This window comes from Aptenodytes forsteri, unplaced genomic scaffold (assembly GCF_000699145.1).
Source record: "Aptenodytes forsteri isolate BGI_AS27 unplaced genomic scaffold, ASM69914v1 Scaffold249, whole genome shotgun sequence".
NCBI lineage: Eukaryota > Metazoa > Chordata > Aves > Sphenisciformes > Spheniscidae > Aptenodytes > Aptenodytes forsteri.
In genome coordinates, this window is record NW_008796188.1 from 2,194,590 (window position 1) to 2,216,479 (window position 21,890).

General features: G+C 36.6%; 1 protein-coding gene across 1 annotated transcript in view; it reads left to right on the plus strand.

The window, feature by feature from the left end:
• Window positions 1-5,075: 5,075 nt before the first annotated feature.
• TANC2 (tetratricopeptide repeat, ankyrin repeat and coiled-coil containing 2) overlaps window positions 5,076-21,890 on the plus strand; it is a 224,110-nt gene continuing 207,295 nt past the window's right edge. Inside the window, exons 1-2 of the mRNA XM_009287889.2 lie at window positions 5,076-5,135; window positions 15,045-15,144. Coding sequence (XP_009286164.1) covers window positions 15,078-15,144 — 67 coding nt within the window. The 5' untranslated portion in view covers window positions 5,076-5,135; window positions 15,045-15,077. The remainder of the gene's footprint in view (window positions 5,136-15,044; window positions 15,145-21,890) is intronic.

Sequence of the window (21,890 nt, forward strand, 5' to 3'; positions counted from 1 at the left end):
ACTAATTATGTATGGTAACATATGATTCAAATCTTACTTTTAATTAGAGAATAAGAAGTTGAGAAGACAAACTCTTTATCAAGATGGAAACATGAGACTTTTTCCCAGATTAGTTCCTAATAAAGTTAGGTCAGCCATATTTACATTACTATAATTTAAAGAATATTGCCATTTTCCCGATCTTTGATTTGTTACATGACAGGCATCATTAAAACACACACTTTGCTTAAAAATGAATTTATGTGCGTTAGAACTGGAATCAAGACTTTTTTTTTGTCAGTATGTATTTTGTTTCCAACATGTATGTATGTGCAAAGAATTGAAACTGTGATTTTATTTGATTTTAGAATACCATCCAAGCTTACTCAATTTATCAGATGAATACCAGCTGGTGCAACTGACAGCCAAAACTAGAAAAATAACCTCATTTAAAGATGGAAATCCCTATTCATGAGACTGTTTCAGAGCTTTTTCTTTCCAGCAGGACTGGTTGAGCAACATGTTCTGATCATTGGTGTAGTGTATGGTTTTCAAAGACAGATGGTCATTGTGTTTAATGTCTGTGTATTAATGTTCTGTTGATAAAAGTATGAGTAAGTTGTTAATTTCTCTGGGAAAATATAATTAAACTGTTGAGATCAGGGTACGTGTGACCTATACTACATTTGGTTTAGAGGCTTCAGATTCAATTAGCTTTGCAAAATTGCTGTGAATTTTTACCTGCTCAAATGCAGTGTTTGCTTGCTTAGATTATGGGGGGAAAAAAGATTGCTTTGTTTGCTCTAGGATGAATAGAAAACTAGTCTTACATTTCATCCTGTTAAATTAGAAGTTTGCTCGATACTGATGTTAAATATTTTCAAACATAGAATGGGTGGTATTCATCTCAAGATATCTTGACGGACTTCTTAAACTTGTTACTGTGAAATCAAATGTCCTAGTGTCATTTCATACCGTACCTCTTTACAGCTGTAGTCAATTGGCTATGGAAGGCAGGTTGTCTGTTTTGTTTCTTAAATCTCAAAGCTTTAAGTCTTTTTTCTGTCATGGATTTTAGCTTGACAGGAAAACATTGCAGCTGGAATGTGCGTTGCTGTACCTGAAAGTATTTGTTCCTTTTGGTAGGTACTTGTCTTCTGGGTTAGAACAATTGGAGGTGCTTAATTCTGTCAGCTAAAAGTGTTGACAATATTGTGATTTTTTTCATAAACTGTTCTAGAACAATGGGAGGTGCTTAATTGTCAAAAGTGTTGACAATATTGTGATTTTTTTCATAAACTGTTCTTCTTACCTGTTTTAATAAGTCTTACGTTAACTAGGAGCCCTTCTTTTGGGCAGTCATTCAGCTGGCTTTTATTTATGCCTTGTTTTGGTGCACTCATGCACTAGGGTGTACATATTTAGAAATTGAGTTTAACTTGTGACTGTATACTTATGTGTTTAACAGAATATAAGGAAAGCTCTTTTTAAGAAATAATTTGACGCTAGATGTGAAGGTTGTTAGAGGTATAGTGAACGTGTGTCTTTTTGCTGTTTTACACTTCGGTTGTTTTTTAATGCGTTCTTCTGCAGAAGAATTCAGTACAGTTATTACCTATACAGGTATAACCAAGAAATTATTTGGGACTGTAAGTCTGCAGATTGACTGCTTTGTGTCTGAATTACTTAACTACCTCATCTACTGAGCATCCTAAATGTTAGTTCTTGTATTCCTTAACTTTTTTTTTACTTGGCTTTGCAACATTATTACTAACTTGTACTTTTTAATAGCACTTGTTTTCTTATTTTGGAAATTACATAATGTCCTTTCACTCACTACTGTTTGAGCAGCTTTGTCCACGATGTGTTCATTCCGAAATAGTCTGAATCAGTGAAAAGGTCCCAAATGCAGGGAATTATCAAAAACTATTTAAAGGGGATGATTTCTGTTACACTGGATGAAGTTGAATAAAAAGTGATGGATATACTGGAACAGTAAACATAGTATAGGAAATGTATAGTTGAATTGATATTGCTCTGGGCTGATGATTGTTTAAAAGAAAAGAAAGCAACAGTTTGATGCAATGTCAGTGCCTGCGATTGGTGGGTGAAGCATTTTTCATGCTGTTTTGTATCACAGAACGGCCTTGTGAGATTCTCAGTGTTTCTTGTTTCTGTTTGTGTTGTTCCTGACATCAAGTACCTGATTCTGTTGAAAAAAAGCATTCCTTAGATTTTTTTTTTTTTTTTTTTTCCTTTTCCTTGTGGAACTTGGGCATATTCCTATGCCTGGGTCATGTTTTAAATTTGCAAACTTGGATGGCAATTGGAACTCATTAGCTGGCTATTCCTAGTCGGCTTTTATGGGCAAAAGTCCCAACTGTCAGTAGTTGGCTTCTTCATTGATGGCCAAAGGCAGAATGAATACAAAGACTGAACCACTTCTTGCAGTTGGTAGGACACTGCTAGACAGTTGTTCTGTGACTGTTTGTGCCTGTTTCACAGATACCCCGCCTTGTGCTTGTGGGGAGCAAACAAATAGAGCAAACAATAGTCGATTATTTGTATTGGTTTTGGAGATGAGTGAGAGTTAAGAAGTAGGACTGTTACCTTCTCTCTGCCAAGTCCAAGAGAACTGGCTTGGAAAAACTATACTGATATAATAATAAAAAAAAAAAGGAGTAATTTTTAAAAATATATTATTACTTGCAGCCATACCACAGGACAGAAGTTTTAAAACCCCAAACTCTTAGAATATCTGGAGAAATCCTGACTGTATGTTGCTTCTGATTGAAACACACCATAGTTGTGATTTATATGTTTAATCAAGAGGGAAAAATTCTAAAATCGATTCCCCCCCCACCAACTGTTTGTATATTAGTCTCTAAATATATTTGTTATGATACAACATGTCAGAATTTATAACTTTCATACAGTTAAATAGCAGAATTTACAATTTTAATTAGAGGGTTAAAATTAGAGGGTTAAAGGCATTTAACGAATAAACACACTTTAATGACATTCAGTTTTTATTGACAACCCGCTAATATCTGCTGCATTCACATAAAGATTTCTAATGTAATAATATGAGCAGATGAAAGCTCTGCTATTTAAAAGCTCAATGCTGAGCACATTCATCAAATATGCTCTCTGAATACAGATGGAAAGTTATTGAGCAAATTATGGGTAGTCAGCACTCATCTACAGCTTACACCACATAAGCCATATTCTACTCTTTGTTTTAGAGGGTATCATATTAAGAGAGATGTATTAAGAAGATAGATTGCAGCAAACTGAAACATTTATAAGGAGTTATTTTTAGTTATTCCAAAACTCTGTGCGTGTTTTCAGTTTTCCAAAAATTGTAACATTGCTGCTTTTGAAAGAAAAAAATTCTCTTCACTCAATCACCTACTGGAGGTGTTTGCAAGTACCTATTTTTTGACCAGTTAAAAGAATTGTGGGGAATGCCAAATAAATGTTTTAAGATCCTTTCTTCTTCTGTTTCTTTAGGATCTAAGGAATATAAGGTGGTTTTTTTTGTTGTTTTTTTTTGTGTGTGTGAAGTACTGCCTAATAAAAATTTTCCTTGATCTGAATGTGTTTGGGTTTGGCCTCCATACGGGCTCAATTAAAATACATTCTGTAACTGTGATCTCTTGCTGTATGTGGTTGGACACTCATTCAGAAATTTTTAGCTGGGTCTTTCTAATGATACAGCTTCTACAGAATGCAAATGCACCGGCAGTTTGATGACTTAAAGTGCAAGCAGGAGTTTGCAGAACCCAGCAGGGGAGTTTGAAGAAGGGACATCATCCTGCAGAGTAGTGTAAGGCAGCCTGTGGTGCAGAGTCCAGGTTACACTGTGCATGAGCTGAAGGAGGCTCCGGCAGAGGTCAGGGAGCCAGGGTGACATTGGCTGAACAGACCCTTCCTCCATGCTATATCAAGAATCACTTTGAGTGTTGTGGGATTAGAGCTGCATTTGCATGTTTTCCTTGCTTGACTGATTGAAACAGCCACAATCCTGGTGAAGGTCGTATGCTGGTTACTAGCTTTTTAGTTATTTTTCCACAGAAGTGAAAAATTGAAAGCAGGGCAGTAATTGGCAACCCTGAGAAATAAGACAGGATTGCTTCATGAATTTATAGAATGTCTTACAGTTTTATATACAAAATTATTCATATAAGACCATCTGAGAAGTTTCTGTTAAGGTTCTGGTGAGCAGTGTGAATGACAAGTTAAGCTGTCAATTACTGTTCAGTATCCTCTTGCAGTAGAATAAAAATCCCCTACTGAAGTGGTTGAATATTATTCTACTTTGCTTTAAACTTGCAAACTTAAGGTGGTCTCAATTTACTTCGATTTTTTTTGTTGGATTTTGTTTGTTTGACAAATGAGATGTGTCTGTATGTCCTTCTACTTGCTGTTTCTCAAATGAGATTTCTAAAAGAATAGATTGGTAAAGCCTGTAACACAATATCGTCAGCACAAATAAACACATGGTGGTACTAAAATAGGTGCTCTGGTCTTTTTCAGTAAGTAGTAAGATAGATTTCTCATGGCGCTCTGATGAACTTGTTATAAGTACGTGATGACAGAGCAAAGGGCCAAGTACTGAACTCTTGATTTAGTGTTGAGTCCCTTCATGGGAGTTGTGTTTATGTAAGGATTGAGTTTTAAAAAAAAAAACACTAAAGGGAGGTTGCAGGATTTTAGCAGGAGAGCTTGCTAGGTTGAGGGGAAATATTTGGAAGTAACATACTACTTTTTAAATAGTGTACTACATGTTGTGTATCAAAGGAAAGTGTTACCTTCTCCCATTTGGAAAGTGGTGAAACGGAAGAGTCAAGTGACTGAAACTAGCATTGATTAACAGAGATTTAAAACCATGAGCATTAACTTTTTAATTGTGATGATAAAGAGTCGGGGCTGTCTGATAGCTTGTGCAGTAATACTCCGGAAAAGTTGTGTTTATTCCTGGGATGAGATTATTGTAGTTCTGTCTAGTGCACAGCTAGATAGCATGGGACGCAGCAGTGTGTTGAGAATTCTAACCAAATTCTGTTGGGTTTTTTTTTTATGTCTTTCAGGACTTCCAGTGAATGGAGGAAGACACTTTTTAGTAGAGATTTAACTTGTTTAAAGATATCAAGGTAGGAGAAATTCCCCCCCCCGGCCATGGTCCCACATTTTCTTTGCAGTAGCTATTTAATTGTTTAAATAGAATTGAAGTTGTCGTTGTCCTCTTTTTTTTTGTTAATCTGTGATCACCTAGAATTGGAACATGGAACATGGGCATTTTTCCTGTATCAGTTTTACCAATTTTTAACCTGATTGTTTCTGTATTTAGAGAAAAAGGTGTGATAGCTTTCACGTATTAGTGTTTGATCATTCTCTATCTTTTCCTGCTGGAGGTGATCAACAGGAAAACTGATGTAATAAAAAATTTCTTTATGTAAGGTTCTACATTATTTATTGAGTACATTCTAACTGCTAATTAAAATATTTATACTTTTTTGTAAACAAAATGTAGAATAGTGACACAGCATTCTGTATAAATATACTTTGATGTTTTAATTTTTCAAGTTGTTCTTGTAAAATCCAAAATCTTCTGTGTTCTGAGAAAATCTCCAGTGCTTGCCAATGGATTGAACTTCAGTTCCATATTGAATGTTCTTGAGACTTGAGCAGACTTGTTTGCAGAACAGGCTTGCAGCAGCTCCTTAATTAGGTCTGTATCTTAATACACATTTTTGATCATTTAAAAATTAAGAAAATAATTCAGGTTTCCTTTAATCTCTCGAAGTAGTCAAGTGCTGTAACATTTCCTGCCGCTTTATACACTGCCTAGTTTTTTGTTTTCATTTTCTGTCATACCACTGTATCTTCAAAACTAACTTAAGATTGATAGGAGCCTCAAATAGAACATGCAGTATGTAGCTGGTGTTGAGTGACAGATTTTTGGCTGCTCCATGTCATAGCTAGAAGTTGAATGCAAGCAGTTCCTGATGGAGAGACTTGCCGCGCTTCAATCTTCTGGTGGTTTGCGGCAGAATCAAGATTGTTGGTCCTGGCAGAATGAGGCTTGTTGGTTCCAGCTGTAGAAAGTGCCCTAAAACTTCATCCAAGGCAGACGGTTTAACTAGACTGAACTTCTGCAGAACAGTGCCACGTTTTATTTCAAGCGTAAATACCTAGTTCAAATGGTTGTTGATGGAGGCAGCTACTAATAATATTTACAATCAAAGCAGTAATTTTAGCTGTTACGGGCAACACAGAAGACACTTAAAAACACTGAAGGTGAGTTGATGAAAGTGAGGTGATCGTATTCCAAACTTTTCCTCAGTTACCATTTTTCTCAGAGGCAGTATAATTGACATTGTATATGGAGAACGTAAGTGTCCCTTATGAATTCAGTCTGTATCATTAATCTAGAATTAGAAACCAGGTTATGCAAAATGATAATGCCCTGTTCAAAATTAAATTTCCTTAATTTCAAGGTCACCACATTTTCATGTTCAAGAGAACTGGTTCTGACTCTTGACTCTTCTAGTGAGTGGTTGCATTCTTTCAGTAGTGTGTCTGATCTCATTTTAAATAGCTGTTTAGTTCTTCTGGTGTTAAATCCCAACACTTAAAGTATTGTTGGAGAATTTTTTTTCCCCAGAAGAATAAATTAAAACCTTGACTGACAAGTTAAGGTTGCAAAGTGTATTAGTTAGTATTCTGTGATCGGCAAGCTTATCTTACCAGAATTATTGTTGTTTGAGAATGGTAAGGTTGTCTAGATTCAGAGTGAATCATAAGCTGTCTATCAGTGGCATATCTCGCTTTTAGCAGTCGTGCTTTTATTCTTCATCCTTCTTACTAGAAGTATGACTACATTCTAGACAAAATGAAAACCAACTGTCTCCTGTTAACGGAGGAGAGGGAACTTGAGCCTACACAGAGTACATCTGTGCTGAATAATGGAGAATGGCACCTTTCTGGTGGTGTCCTCCTGCTGCTGCCTTACAGCTCCAGAAGCAAATAGCTGCTTCAGTCTGGCACTGTTGCCAAGCTAATTAGCCCTCTGGAAGTGCTGTTTTCCAAGCACAGTACCGAAAGGAGCTGTTCCTCAGAGTAAGTTGTATGGGTTTTCATAATAATACAGTACTTGTCTCATTCCTCTCAGGCTCTTACTGTATAAAAGTCACCTCTGAACGTAAAACACCACAGACTTTAAGTGACCATAATCACCACAGACTCATCAAGAAATATGTTTGGCCATATTCACCTTAGGGCTGTTTTTGGGAACCCCATTTACATGGGAATATTACCATGTTGTGCTCTCAGAATTACTTTTCAACTGTAGCATTAAAGGCAGCTTTATTTTTCTAAAATAAAAGCAGAGATTGAAGCTGACTTCCTGCTTCCTTGTGAAACATTGTCACGTTGTCCTGCTGCACACTTGTCCAGTGTGAATGCTGTTAGTTATTTTTTTGTATTTTTATGTGTGTGTTTTTATGTATCTCCATCAAGGATCGTTGGAAAAGTAAAGACAGTAGGGGCATATCTAGCTGCTCACAGGAGGAAAGGAGAGAGAACAAATGCAGGGGCTCTTGAGTTATGGGGGTTAGTGGCAGGATCTGTAGGAAAGGTAGTCAAGAGATCTCTAAGTATTTTGATGAGGAGGGGCCAGAGGGGATGGACAGATAGACCTTCATGTCAAGCCCTCCCCATCATAATGATCAGTGTTCAGGCTTTTGTGAGGGAACATAAAATGATTAAATCTTGTTCATATTCAGTTGTTCTAAAACCTATTAGAGACCTTTGTCTAATAAAATCTTAATTGCTTAAAAACCTGTAATTGGTAGGGTTTAGTACTTTTAATTCCTTTTTTGTTTTCCTTTTTCCAAATAATCCTAGAAGTTCTTGGCATTTTTGCTAGATTACAACAATACTTTTTTCATTCCTAAAGTTCCTGGAAGTATTTGATCTCTGAATTCTGCTCCTGTATTTTTAAATGTGCGTGGACCAAGCTTATAAATATACGTTTTCTTTGACTTCAGAGTTGTTATAATCAGTTATTCACACTCCTGTTGTGAGTCAGAGCTGTTACGTGAGGCAGAGAGTTTAATGCGTTTGATCGCCGTGAAGTTTGTGAAGCTTCTGACATATACTGACAATTATCAGTTACGACGTGTGGCAGTCTAGTCTTCCTGTGAACACCGGAGCGCTGCTTAAATGTGTTCTTCTGGGCTACTAGTCCTTGTCATCAGGTTGTCTCAAAACATCCTCTTGAATTTCAGGCCAATTTAAAATAAGAGTGTAGGTTAAACTTTGAATAATTTATTTGAGGAACATGGGAAGTTTCAGTCTAGCAGCTGTTAGGAGCAAATGTGGAATAGATTTCTGTGTACAATATACGTTATACATGGAGTAAATGCTTGAAAGCCTAACTCAGTTTGTGTTGTGTGTCTTCCTTTCACTTTTCAATTTCTTTCATCTTGTGATAATTAGCTTTATAAATCTGTCACTTATTTTAAAAAAGTCTGTTACCTATTCCTTTCTGAAGTTTGAATGCTCTTTGAAAACAGTTCACTAATTTGTGAAAGGTTAAATTTTTTTTTTGTTCACAAAATGTTAATTTAGTCTTTACATGTTGTTAAATCCTGTAAAATCTAATATTTAGAAAGGTACCTTTTTTTTGCGTCTTAATACATGCTGCTTATTATACACACACTTCGTAATTTCTAATGCAGTGAGTTCAGCTTCCCTCATGAAAAGAGATAATCTGGTGCTACCAGGAACTTTTAAAATAGAGTATTTTTTGCATAACAAGCTTTTCTGTTATTTTGCATAACTGAGTTTATATTTTCTGTCAGAGGACTTTCTTCTTTTGCAGAAAAACACAGAAGGAATTACCTTTTTAAAAATCTTCTTTCCATCATTCCTATTGGGAATTAAGGGAAGATGTACTAAAGAAATGTGATGCCTCAGGATCTTCTCTGAGGTAGACAGAAGCAGAGGAATAAAGGAATAAGCAGTGAGATCTGGACTAACCATTTTCCTGCTTGTCAATACAGAATATTGTCATGGTATTTGTCAGCAGTAAAAGTACAGGAATTAAGGCTTATCTAGTGAGTTTGTTTATAAAACTTTATTTGTCGTGTTTGTGTATATTCCATTGACTTGGTGCTGCCAAGTCCTGATTCCAATTTACAAAGTTTTGTTTCATCTTTAATGATGAACTCCAATAGAAATGAAGTAGGAATGCCTGCCTGCCTTCTGCACTGCATGATCAAAAGTGGTTTGTCACAGAGGGCTTTCAGCGTTCACATTTGGTGGGACTATACCGCTAAGCAATACTGTAGTGCTCCTGTCTACAGCTTGGCAAAGCATTGCGTGGAGGTAGGATGCCGTAAGATTTACTTCTTACACTCTTCTGAGTTTTGGAAGTGGTTTGTCACTGATAGATGTAGTGATTTCTCATTGAAAAATGTATTTTGATAGAAGTTTGCAAATACTTCTTATTTATATCTATCTGTCTATAGATATAATGCTTCAAGAATTTTTTACTAGATCGTGTTCATAAACTTCTGCTGAATATTATGAACGTTCTGGGAGTAAATTCTGTCTTAATTTGCTACAGTATGAGCTGCTGCCTGAACCGGACAATGAGCTAATGGGATTGCGTGGTCTGGCACAGAGGTGTTCTTGTTTACAGGCTTTTACTTCACTTACTTTTCAACTACAAATTAATATACGAAGAGGCAGTTGACAGAATTGTTGAACCACCTCCAATTTGGAAGTATGGGCGCTTTTTTTTTCCCTTAAAGTTGTCCTTTTCACACATTCAGTTAAAGCTCTCTAGTGGCTGTGCTCTGACTGTACTCACTAGTCTGTTGCTTTGAACTACTAAAATCTGTGAAAATCACCGTAATGCACAGGCAGCCTAACTGAGACTTCAAGGAGGAAAATTGTGAACATGTATAAAGAAATCTGTTTCTTTTAAAATGTTTGGAAGGCCAAAACATTTACAGTTATTTTACTTTCTAGAAACAACTTTTGGAATGCTTGTCCTTTTACATAGATATTTTCACTATGGAGGCAAGGAAGGAACTGAAAACTTAAGGGGAAAATAAAATTCTTAAGAAGAAACGTGCATTGCCCATATGACTTAGATTGCATTCCCTTAATACTTTTGTAGTTAGAAACTTTTCATTATTGGAAAAAACATAGATTAGAGTTCTACTCTGAAAAGTATATATTTAATAACTTTTAATGCTAACTTACACAAAACTATATTTAATACTTTTAATGCTAACTTACACAAAACTTGACAGCAGTGGCCAAGCAATGTTTGTACGTCTCATTGGACATCAAACACTTTTTTGAAAAAGAGCTTAGCTTTACTAATCAGCTTTATATAAAAAATAATTTTATTTTCAGTGAGGTGAAAATAGAAGAGGAAAATACTGGGATCTCACTGTTTTAGTGGTGGTATACAGGGCAAAAATAACTTGCTTTGATTTTGAAATTCCATGTCTGACAGATGATATCCTTCCCTAGGAAATCTCTAAAAAGAAGCAAAAATGACTTCTCTGGGCTGTAATAATGTGTAGCCACCCAAAACGTGAAGTAGTTTTTGCAGCCTGTCTACAAACTCTGTCTTAAAATAAAGAAAACAAAGAAATAGGCCTTAGTCATCCAGGAGGATTTAATGAGATATTGCAGACTTGTTCAAGCTTAGCATTTGGTGTAGAGTTGCAGCTTGCAGCATTCAGTCTGTCTCTACTCCCTTGCCTTTGTTTTTTTTTCCTCATTGTATTTGTACTACTGCTTTTGCATGCTCCAGAAACTGTTTTTGTTTATTTCATTGAAATCTAGCTTTGTTAGAATATAAAACAACATGTGGCAGAGTCTGTCTCTACATAAAACAGAAGATTCTTGAGCTGTTTTTAAAAAAAGGCTACTTTTGTGAAGTGCCATTGATGCTACAAAACAGAGTTCATAGAGATAGTACATTTTTATTTACCTGCTGATACTGCTTGGAGACTTTTGCTTGCGTAATATCTTCATTAGATTTGGTAAAGTTACAAATGACAAGCTAAATGATAAATAAAGTGTGGTAGCTCTTGGTTGCCCGATTTGATGATAGAAGTATCCCATGGCAATGGGAGTGTAAAGGATCCTCATCAGCGTACTGCATCTTAAGCTTCTGCTGACACAGCTGCTTGCGAGACTGGAGAAGAGAATTAACCTGGACTGTAAGATGTATTGAGGAGTTTGGTGGTGGTATGAAAAAATGCCTGATCCAGCTCCTTCTAATACTGTAATACCATTTGCTATTTAATCCTTCTAATTCCATGAACTAATATGACCAATAGAATTTTTAATTTAGAGTGCTTATTTTTAAATATTATTTCTGGCTCAGTATTAGCTAAACAGAGGAAGAGCTGTGACCGCATTTGCTCAAAGCCACAAAATAACGTAGTTGTGCATGCAAAAGAAAAACAGCAACTGATTTTGGTGACCTGCTGATTCTGTTATTCTATATTGCGAAAACCTTAACTAATCAGGATATAAATTTAGCGAGTACTTACACTTAGAGTACTACAACATTGTCTGTAAGACACAATGAGAAACCACGTCATGAGTTGATGCTAAACTAGGTCTGTTACTAAAAGGCCTTTCTTTCCATCTCCCTCCTGTGCAGGTCGCTAAAGAACTAGCAGTCCTCTGAAGCTTCTAGGTGAGCTCTGAGAATATGGAATTAGTCCTTGAGACATCCCATGGCTGGTAACTTAGGGTCTTAATGCAAGACATCAATTCTTTCTCTACTCCGTGGTTCTTCAAAGCAAATTCATGGAGGCCTCATATATGCCCTATGCAGAGACTTAATTCAATCCCAGTAGCAGCACAGCAATTTCTGGCACAGTTTGCCGTGTGAAGGCTAGAGGTAAACATCATTAGTAAACTGTCGTCCTCACCTTTGGCACTGTTCAGGCTCAGTCCAGTTGGCTCCTTCAGCATAATTAGGTTTAATTAGGTTATACCTCAGCACTGATGGCACAGCTCCACTCGGTTCTCTTCTCAGTGCAAGCTGACATGGGGATAGTCCCTAAACCTCCTTCTTAATTTGTAGGAACTTTGAAGTTTTGGGCTGTCCACTGCTACCATGAGAGTAAATGAGGAAAATGCTATTTTAGAGATTGATTGTCCTTCCAGGCTTAGATGGGACTCAAAATGGATACCTGGAGAGCTGTTTTTTTTAAAACAAACAAACAAAGAAGAAAAGAAAAAGAAAATACCCTACACTTTTTTCTTTAGTGGGATTTTAGCAGGATCTTTCTCTTCTACCCTAGTCTCACCAAATGCTGTAAGATTGTTATTTATTTTTACCTAAATCTGAAATAGCAAGCTGAGCACTTCACAATCCCCTTTGGCCCTTCCACCTCCATTGGCTAACTAGTACACTTAATGCCACAGGTAAAAGATGAAAAATAGGACATTATTCTTGGCTGGTGATAGTCAAACTCTGATGTTATTCCGTCATCAGCGGTGGAGGTGATAGTGATTTACTTTAGTGTGAATAGAGAATCCAACCTATAACTTAAGTCGGCAGGTTGTGAATGGTATCATTGCTTAATTCACTGGAGTTGTACGCTCTGAGTATGACTTCCATGGGAATGCTTTCAAGATCTTACTCAGACATGTGGCACTATAGTCACTGCGCTGGGATAGTTAGGGCAGGTAAGTTAGGTTTATGTAGAGGAGCTCAGTGCAGGCTGCGTTATCTGCCTACAGAAGGGATAAATTCTTAATCAGTTAGCCCCCCCTTTGCTCCATGCTTCACTGTTGCAGCTACACTTTCAGAAGTACCTCGGTTTGCTTGTTGAAACACAGTTGTGTATTCTTGCAAGCATGATATGCTAGTGTGAATCATTATTAACCCTGATAGCTGGTGAAACAACTTCTCCTTATTTTTGCATATTACTATCACAGAGCACAAAGAAACTACCTCTTCTTGTTTTGGCTGTCTTGGAAAAATGTTGCTAGGTGATAGTTACATTTTTCTGTTCATAAACTTTTAGGAAAAAATTAATTTCATTGTGGCTATGACACTTGGCTTAATATAAGAACCACTTGAGTCTGCTTTTTCTAGGGGGAAAAAAATGATCAATCAAATGTACACATTATGTTATCAGCATAGCGCTGAATATTGTAGAGGAGGAAAAGGTATGTCACATTCAGACTCAAGCAGTTCTCCAAATAGTAGCAGGACGTGTTTACTGCCTTCTTGTTGTCTTGCTCAAAGCCTAGGTAAATACATTTGAATTAGCGGGATGTTGGAGGGATTATAATATTACCATGTTCCAAAATAAATAACACTGAGTTTGGTTGCCTCCTCTTTACATTTAATATCTACTTCATATTTTCTCCTTCTGATGTTGCAAAGCGTGTTGCATGTGAAGGAGTTTATTAATAACAGATTGTAAGAGAGGAAGGATATGTAAACCCAGAAATTTTCTTTCTATGCTGCGAGCTGGAACATAACAGCCATCTAAAGAAATTAAATAAACAGAATTCAAATTTAAGACAATTGTGCAAATTTCTAAACAGAATTCAAATTTAAGACAATTGTGTTTGTGCCCAGATGGAAATCTTTTTTGTAGTCATGTAACAGTAGGATGCTTCGAAGAGGGGCCTCAGCTTTGTTTAGGAGCCCTGGGAATAAGCCTGAATACTTGCTCATGCTTTGATGTCATTATGCAAGGCCTCAGAAAGATGCCAGATGATACTCAAATGATTCATAGATCCAAAGTAAATACCAGTACTGTATTTTCTGTTTAATATTCATGCATGCATACATATATGCATGCAGACAAACATACCCCAAAATCTGTTTGTGGAATCTAATAAGTGAATGGAATCTCCTGAAAGTCAGGAAAGGCTAAAGTTAAGGTCATCCGTGCATGCTTACTGGTGTTTGTAATGTGTGTGCTCTAAGTTGCTGCCTTGGAAAGTAAGTATCTCGCAGTAAGTGAGTAAGTCATATTAAAAGGACTTTCCGTGGCTTTAAGTATACATATAAAACTCTTTGAACTGGGTATTATTGTATTAATATACTTGAAAATATTAGATAAAAGTGAAGAAACTCAAGATTGCATTCATTGAGCATCCTCCAAGAACCACCTAATATTGTTGCAGGAAAAAATTTCATGATATGTTTCTGTAAGATGAATGTGTTACCTTGTAACTATGGAATATTATGTGTACAGTAGAAGGAAAGTTGTGGTTTATTATGTCCTGATCAAAGACTCTTTGCTATTCTTTTAGTCTAGTTAGGAGCTGCTTTTGTTGTTGCTGTTTTGATGGTTTACCTACTGTAATAAGAGGATGTTCCACCAGAACAAGCTGTCAGTGTGTCTGGTGAACCCAGAAGCTCATTCTTTTATCTTCAACAGCACAGAGACAACTTTTTTTTTCAAGACATATAGAGCGAGGAGAATATATGGATAATGTTTCTGTTTGAATTTTTGCATCAGTTAACTTTGGGTTTGAGTGGCTTTCCTCCTCATGACAATTTATTCAACTCACAGAAGAATTTGACAGTCAACTAGCCCAGGAGCTAAAGACAACAGCTTTTGTAGTCTGTGGGTTGTTATCAGCAAGATTGACTTTTTCTGAGCAACCTGAAGGGTAGCAACTCTTTCTGATGGGTTTGGCTTTAATAGTAATGGGAAATGGAGGCGGTTTGCTAAATGCTGTGTCTTTCCCAGTTTAGTGTCATAATAATTTGGTCAAATCGTTTGACAAAATAGGTAGGTCATGCTAGTGGTGCTGAAACTGTGTTGTCCTGGAAATAACCTGGGTGAATGAAAGCAAACAGAATGGTAGGCTTTATGTGGATGTTGATTTCTATTGTTAGGAAATGTATTAGCAAAACAGTGTTTCATCATTCTAAGTTTTTATCTCGTTTTTTTTCACTTTCTTACTGCTTCTCTGTAATGTTTTCCTGTTGACCAAATCGGAGTGTTGATCTCTTTCATCTGTTGTTCTTTTGCTTTACACAGTTTTTGGGATACAGAAAGTGGAACAGGATCGCCATGTTTCGAAACAGTCTCAAGATGCTGCTTACAGGAGGGAAGTCAAACCGCAAAAACAGGTCCAGTGGTAAGTAAATGTCAACTCCTTGTGCATGTGTTTTATTTACAGTTTTTGAAAGTATTCCTTTCATGTGTGTTTTGGTCTTACTGGGTCTTTCTTCTTTTTAATGAATAGATGTGCTCAGCTGATGATCTTGTAGACTCAAAACATCATTGTAGGTCATTTTAATATTGTGCTGTAATGTAATATTTAGAAATATATGTATATTTATTTAAAAGATGTATGTAAACCACAATCTGTTTTTATTGGGGAGATAAGATGTAGGGAAAAACAAATAATAGTTATACGTAATCCTGTAGTAAACTAACATCAAGGTTCATGTTCCAATTATGGAAACTAAGAAAACAAAATTTTTTCCTCAAAAATGTCTGTGATAACTTGTGGCAGTGAAATCTTCTTCATTACAGACAATACTTGTGAGAGCAGTAGCAATTTTCTTGTTTGGTTTTTTTGTTTTGTTTTAAACAGAAGGGAGAGAGAGGAATGGGAAGAGATGGAATTAAGGAGAAATTGCCCAAATTTAGTCACCATTTCTTCTAGTCTTTTTCTACCATACCAGGAAAGGCGTTTACAGTTAGCACTGGTTCATATGGCTTGGCCTGTTTGATCCATGAAGGAGGTTTAGGAGAGACTGTAATTGTGAAGCAAAACATTACAGAAATATTGATATGCTTTAAAAACATTTTCGTTTAACTTTTGTATTATTTCCAAAAACGGAGTGCTGGCAGTGTAAGAGCTTTTAATTAGATCTCTCATTTTTCTTTTTAAAGCCATCTGGCAGCACATTTTGAATATTTTGGGATACAGTGTTTATTTGTGCTTGTGTGCCTGTGTAAATAGTGCATATGTATATTCCATGGGAACCCACAAGTGAAGTTGCAGAGACACGATGGTGATAAGTGCAATGGAAAAAATAGGCTGTTTTCCCTTGGTTGAAACAAGTTAATAGGCATTTCTCGCAGTGCCAGAATTTCCCCCCCACCCCTTTTAATATCTTACTACCCCAGATTTTATTTGGGGAAGGGGAATTACGTTTCTCAGCAGTACAGCTTCGCTGTGTCCTGAAGTTGCCTTGTAGCAGTGCTGACTTTGTTTTGGTCCTTGGACGTCAGTAATCTGTTAGTCTGGTTTCTGGTGAGAGTCCCCGTTTGTGTTGGTTGATCCTGAAGATAATTGTCATGAAAAGTTTAAGCAGCGCATCATGGTGTTGCCTTCCTTGCAGTAGTTACTGTAACTAGTGTGTATCTCATATAGTGGGAAAAATGTCTGTTTTGCAAAGATGCCCTTAGTAATTTGAGCCTGAGGTTGCAGTTGTCATTCACTGCTTTTGTGAAGGAGATTGTCTTTCCTTATGAACTCCTTAGTCTTTTGTTGCAGGAGTGGTTAATCTGAGGAAGGTACCTGCGTAAAAAGACACGGTAGGTTTTGGGAAGACACACGAGCAGGTGGCTCTGTCCTCTTGTGATTCTGTATCTCTGAAGTATCACATTTACAATTTAAAGCCCAGGAAAGTACAAGTCCTCTGATGATACTCTCAACCTTTGGAAAACTGTACAAAGACAAATAATCTTAAATTGTGGTTTCTGTACAAAGCCATATCTTTGTCAGATGTTTGTTATCAGTTCCTAGTATTCCTTTTGGCTTATCTCCCAAAGCAATATTAAGGATCTTGTATATGCAGAGCTTTGCAAATACGTGTTTCTTATTTTGTGAATGAAAAATGTCAGTTCTGGAATAACAAGATTTGATAGGACTGTACTTCTGTCTTTGAGCAGAACAGAAAAAGAGATAGGTCGTCTTGAAAAACAATATGACAGTGTTTAATAGATGAGGTTTCCTCTAATGCCTAATCACTATACTGTATGTTTAACATAATTTATTGCAATTCTGCCTTTGAAATAAGTTGTTTTATTGAGAAGTTCTGTTTGGCATTCTTCAGAGGAGGAGGGGGAATAAAAAAGGAAATGATAAGGTTTGTTATATTAACAGTGTCTAAATGGAAAACATCCCTCCACTGGAAAATAATTTTTCAGATAAGTGTTAAGTCTATCAAACTATAACATGACACTAGATGAATTCATTGTTGCCTAGATTTTTTAATAAATTTATTTAATTCTGTATTTCTTTGCAACACAGTAAGGAAAAAATATCAATAAAACTTGCATGTACATTTCTGTGTAGCATACAGTATTACAAGCCTGAAATTTGCTTTATTTATTTGCTTTGCAATTCTGGCAAACTACAAATATGATGCTTTAAAAGTTGATAAAAAAAGGAGAGTACTTACAATATATAAAAGGAATTTGTCATCCTGTCACTGACAGTGACAGAGCAGTCCTTCTGTGCTGGTCTGAACAACCTGACTTGATACTCGTCATCTTACTTGTTTGCTTTGCTGACCTTAAATCTCCGTGCTCCCTTTCTCTTCATCCTCCCTTCCTTCCCAGTCTCTTGGTATGCGAAGGAAAAGATCTTGAGGAATCCTCCCACCCCCTTGAATAAACATAATGTTTAACAGCTAGGTCCAGGTGTTTCATTCTCGAGAACATTTTCGCATGGTGAGTGCATACCTTCAGGTCACCTACATGACTATTGCCTTCACTGTTACAATTTTGTGGGGGCATAGGTGGGGCCCTGGGGGTTCTGGATTTTTTTTTTTAGCCAAGTGCTTTAAAAGGTTTAGGTATGTATTGATTTTTTTAAATTATATTTACCATTAACAATATTTAGATTGCTAAACAGAAGTTGGAAATGAAGCTTCCCTGATGGATTGGTGCTCTGATTTGCCTCGTGGCCTCAGAAGCTGTTTTGTCACAGGAGAGGGTGGTCTGGAGGGTAGAGCCAGGGGAGAGGGAGCATGAGCTGCCCCGACAGCAGAGGCAGATATCTCCGGAACAACCTGTTTTCACAGGGAAGCTCTTAACACAGAGCTACACCCATCTCTGGGAATTGGGAACAAACTCAAAATCGTAAGTTCTATGTTGTGAAAGGGATCCATTAGAGGTTTCAGGTCTGCTGTTGATTCACCTTCCATGTAGTGATTTTAAATTACGTAGGTAGGTGACAGCCCACTCGGGTGTCTCTGGTGCGTGTGGGTTTGGATGAAATTGCAGTGTATGTATCTTAATTTCCTACACTCCAGTCATTTTGCATTCCAGTGCGGGAGTAAACCTTTGAAGCAGGGTTAAAGGTATTGTGTTTTTTTTCTTGGGGAATCCAAGTGAGCACACTGGCCTTTGAAATTACTGTTCTTTGCAGTTTCCTTCATTTGCAGTAACATAGCTAGCAAACAGGGTCAGTGAAGTCAAGCTAACAATCCCTCGATGTTGTGATGTGGTTTTGATAATTCTTCATGATTAAAAGAACACTGGTAGTGGTAACAGTAAAATGCCTTCTTATTATTCCTCCTTCAGAAACTGCTGAGCAACTTCTCTGAAGAACTGTGGTTACAATTTATTTTGACTCGGCTGGGGTGGTTTTTTTCTTTGGTACTCTTTATGGTATTGTGGTTCAGGAACACAAAATATTTATAAAAGAAGGATACCAATTATGTGTGTATGAATGTACAGCTACATGCAGTAATGCCAATTAAAATAAATGAATTTCTACTGCAGCATCAGATTGTGTAATCTCTTGGTTAATGTTGTGTGTGTGTACTTTCAAAACTCTACTGATAGGATTTCATAGCAGCGTATTGTATGCAGTACAACTCTGTGCATGTGTATTTGTGCACATATTTAATCTCTTGTCTTAACAAAAATTCTCTTGTGACTGAAGGGCACTGAGGATATTTTACAGTAATGCCTTGAGGACACATTATGACTGCAGTAGTATTTTGATTAGGCTGTATTTTCCTCTGTCATAAATGGATATTCCACAAAGCTACCAGACAACAGTGATTTTTAAAGCTGAAATGTGATCCGCATATTGTTAAATATTACCTTTATTTTTCTATTCTAAATTAATTTACAGAGGTATGCAGACGTGTAAGTTTTCTGACTCATAGGTTTGTATCCAGGGCTAAATTTACCTAGAATATGTTTGTTTTAAAGCATAAATGAACTGTGTTTTGCTCCGTTGTTTTATTCCTTCTGGCTGAAGATCCAGCACGATGATTGTGGCCAGAAGCCCTGTAGCTAGGGCAAGCATTAAGACGTGCAGGTAGGCACTCCTGCCTGCTGCTGCTTGTCAGAAATTTTTTTGAGGCTTCTTTCCCCCTAATTCAGCTCTTCCAGGGCAATTCTGTTCTGTTCTCTGAATCCAGAGACTGTAATGTACTCTATTGTTTTTATCTGTTTTATCAAGAACCTGTCTCATATTTATCTGCATTTTGCTTGCTTATACGAAATATTCATTGATCTGGGTATGTATTTAATTAGTTTACATCAAATCAGTTTGCTAATATATTCATTCCAGTACTGTGTTAGTGAAATAAGCCTGTGTAATATATCCAGTCTTTCCACCTATTATAATTATCCTTGTTTCTTTTCCAAGCAGATGGACTATTTTCTTCTTATGTTATCGCATTAAATTAATACTACTGTAAGAGTTCAGATTCCCTTTAGAACCTAGTAAAATTCAGCTGCAAAACTGCACGTTTTATTTGGTTTTATATTTCTCTTCACTTTGTGAGGTGTAAGTCCAGGGATTTGTGCCTTTTATTTCTGGCGGAGGCTGAGGTAGATTCTTAAAGTACTCCTGTCTTTTTTTTTTGCATGTTAAATTTATCTGAGGCATGTAATCCTTTATAAACTAGCCCAAAGGGTCTGCTTTTTTCTTCTGATTCAGTTAGGAATTGTATCTTGCTTGTTCTTAACGGATATAATGCACACAATTTTTATATCAAGCTTACCAGCTAGGAGCCTGCCTGTCATTCATAATATTTTTGGTGTAGGATTTGTAAAACTTGTTCTTCTTTCCTGGTTCACGGGAGAGCCAATTACTTCTAACTTCCAATGTATTTATAGGGCCTTTTGGAACCTGCCACTTTATATTTTAATTCCCCAACTAAAAGAACTGCTGTCAAATGCTTTTCTCTTTTGATTCTTGCCTTTCTAAGATAAAAGGCATTTCTGGGAAGGTCTCATCACTGCTTTGCAGAACTCCATGCAGTTTCTTATCTATCTGATCTCTTTTGGAAGTCTAAGTCTAATTTTTACCCCAAAAGAGTTTTACAGGGTCACAAATGCTTTTTGGATTTCATTTCTGAAAGAAATTGCTGAGTGATGAGATCCAGCTGGTGGGTCCTATTGATGTTGGGATAACTTAGTTTAAGAAGGTATTAGAAGTGAGATACTAAAAGACCTATCAGAATGTATTGTGGTACTGAATACCGAATGTATCCACATGTTCAAGGTATTCCATCCAAATAATAATTCAGACCATTTTCTTCCAAAATGTTTGCTAGTTTTTCATAAATCTGTTTTTAAACAAGTCTCAAGTATGTGGACAAATCCATAGCCCCTCTGACCACAGTGAGGTCTTGTCCTTGAATTTATTAAGAATGAACTGACCCTTCCTGAAAGTTACGTTTTTCATTTATGTAATTTAATGTGTTCCTGCTTAGGAAGGAAATATATCAGGAAGATATGTGTGTACACATGCACACGTTTTTCTTCTTAGGCATATTTATTTGGTCAGTGTCTGTCTTGTTCATATACCAAGCTCTCTTCCCAGACAAATAAAAGATGCTTGGACAATAAAGTTTCTGCTTCTCTCCTGTGCAGCTATCTTCAAGAGAATTTTAGCAGCTAGTGCCCATATTATTCTAATACGTATTTCTTTATTTCTGATCCACAAATACCTTTTTATTTTTTATAACACCACAGATGTTAACCTAACTTGCTTTATAGCTCATAAATAATTCTTACTTGACAGGTCTGTTCAGTCTTTTACTGTGTTTTATAATTTTTTTAACTGACTCAACTGTTCCACTAGAGTTTATCAACCTGTATTGTTTTATGCTTCTGTGTGTGAGCGTATGGGGAGAGCAGGGGATAATCCAGCTCTGTCAGCCTAAGCCTTGCCAATATTTTCACAAATTTGAACATCACCAGCTGTAACAACAAGTGTGTTGACTAAGGCTGCCTCCATCCTGTTATGAGTAACAAGCGATGGATGTCCTCACCCCACCTCTTGTGTTTCCAGAGCCCTAAAAGTGACTTTATTATCTGAAGCACCATTCAGTGAGTTTTGTTTCCACATCCTTTTTGTGGCTTTTTCCACCCTCCTGAGATTTAATTTATTGTTTTATTCTTTATCTTTTTTGCTTTCATCAAATACAGACGTATATGCTAATCTTTTTCTGGAGAGGGATTTTTAGTCCTTCCTCAGTGTTTTCTGATTGTCATCTCATGGTGTTATACGGTATTCTTAAGTGATTTGCATATGCAAAGTTTTTCAGAGCCGTGTTTTAAGCCTTCCTCCTTGCCTTGACCCTCCCCTTCTAACTTCCCATATTGTGGTACACTGATAAAACCCGTTTTTTCTTTGCCCCTGTTTTCAAACCTTACAATATGCCTTTCCTCCATTTTTCTCAACATTTCAGCTCACCAGATTACTGCATTTTACTGCATTAGTTCTGGAATCTGGAATGGCTCAACTTCTTATGCTTTCTTTGAGATAAATCTTCTTGAATACTCATAATCTTGTAGTTCTCCTTCTCAGTGTTCCCAATTTTTTGGCTTTATTTTTTGTGAGGGAATTGGAAGAATGCCATGCTTCTTAATGTCTGATTTTATTTTATTTTTTTT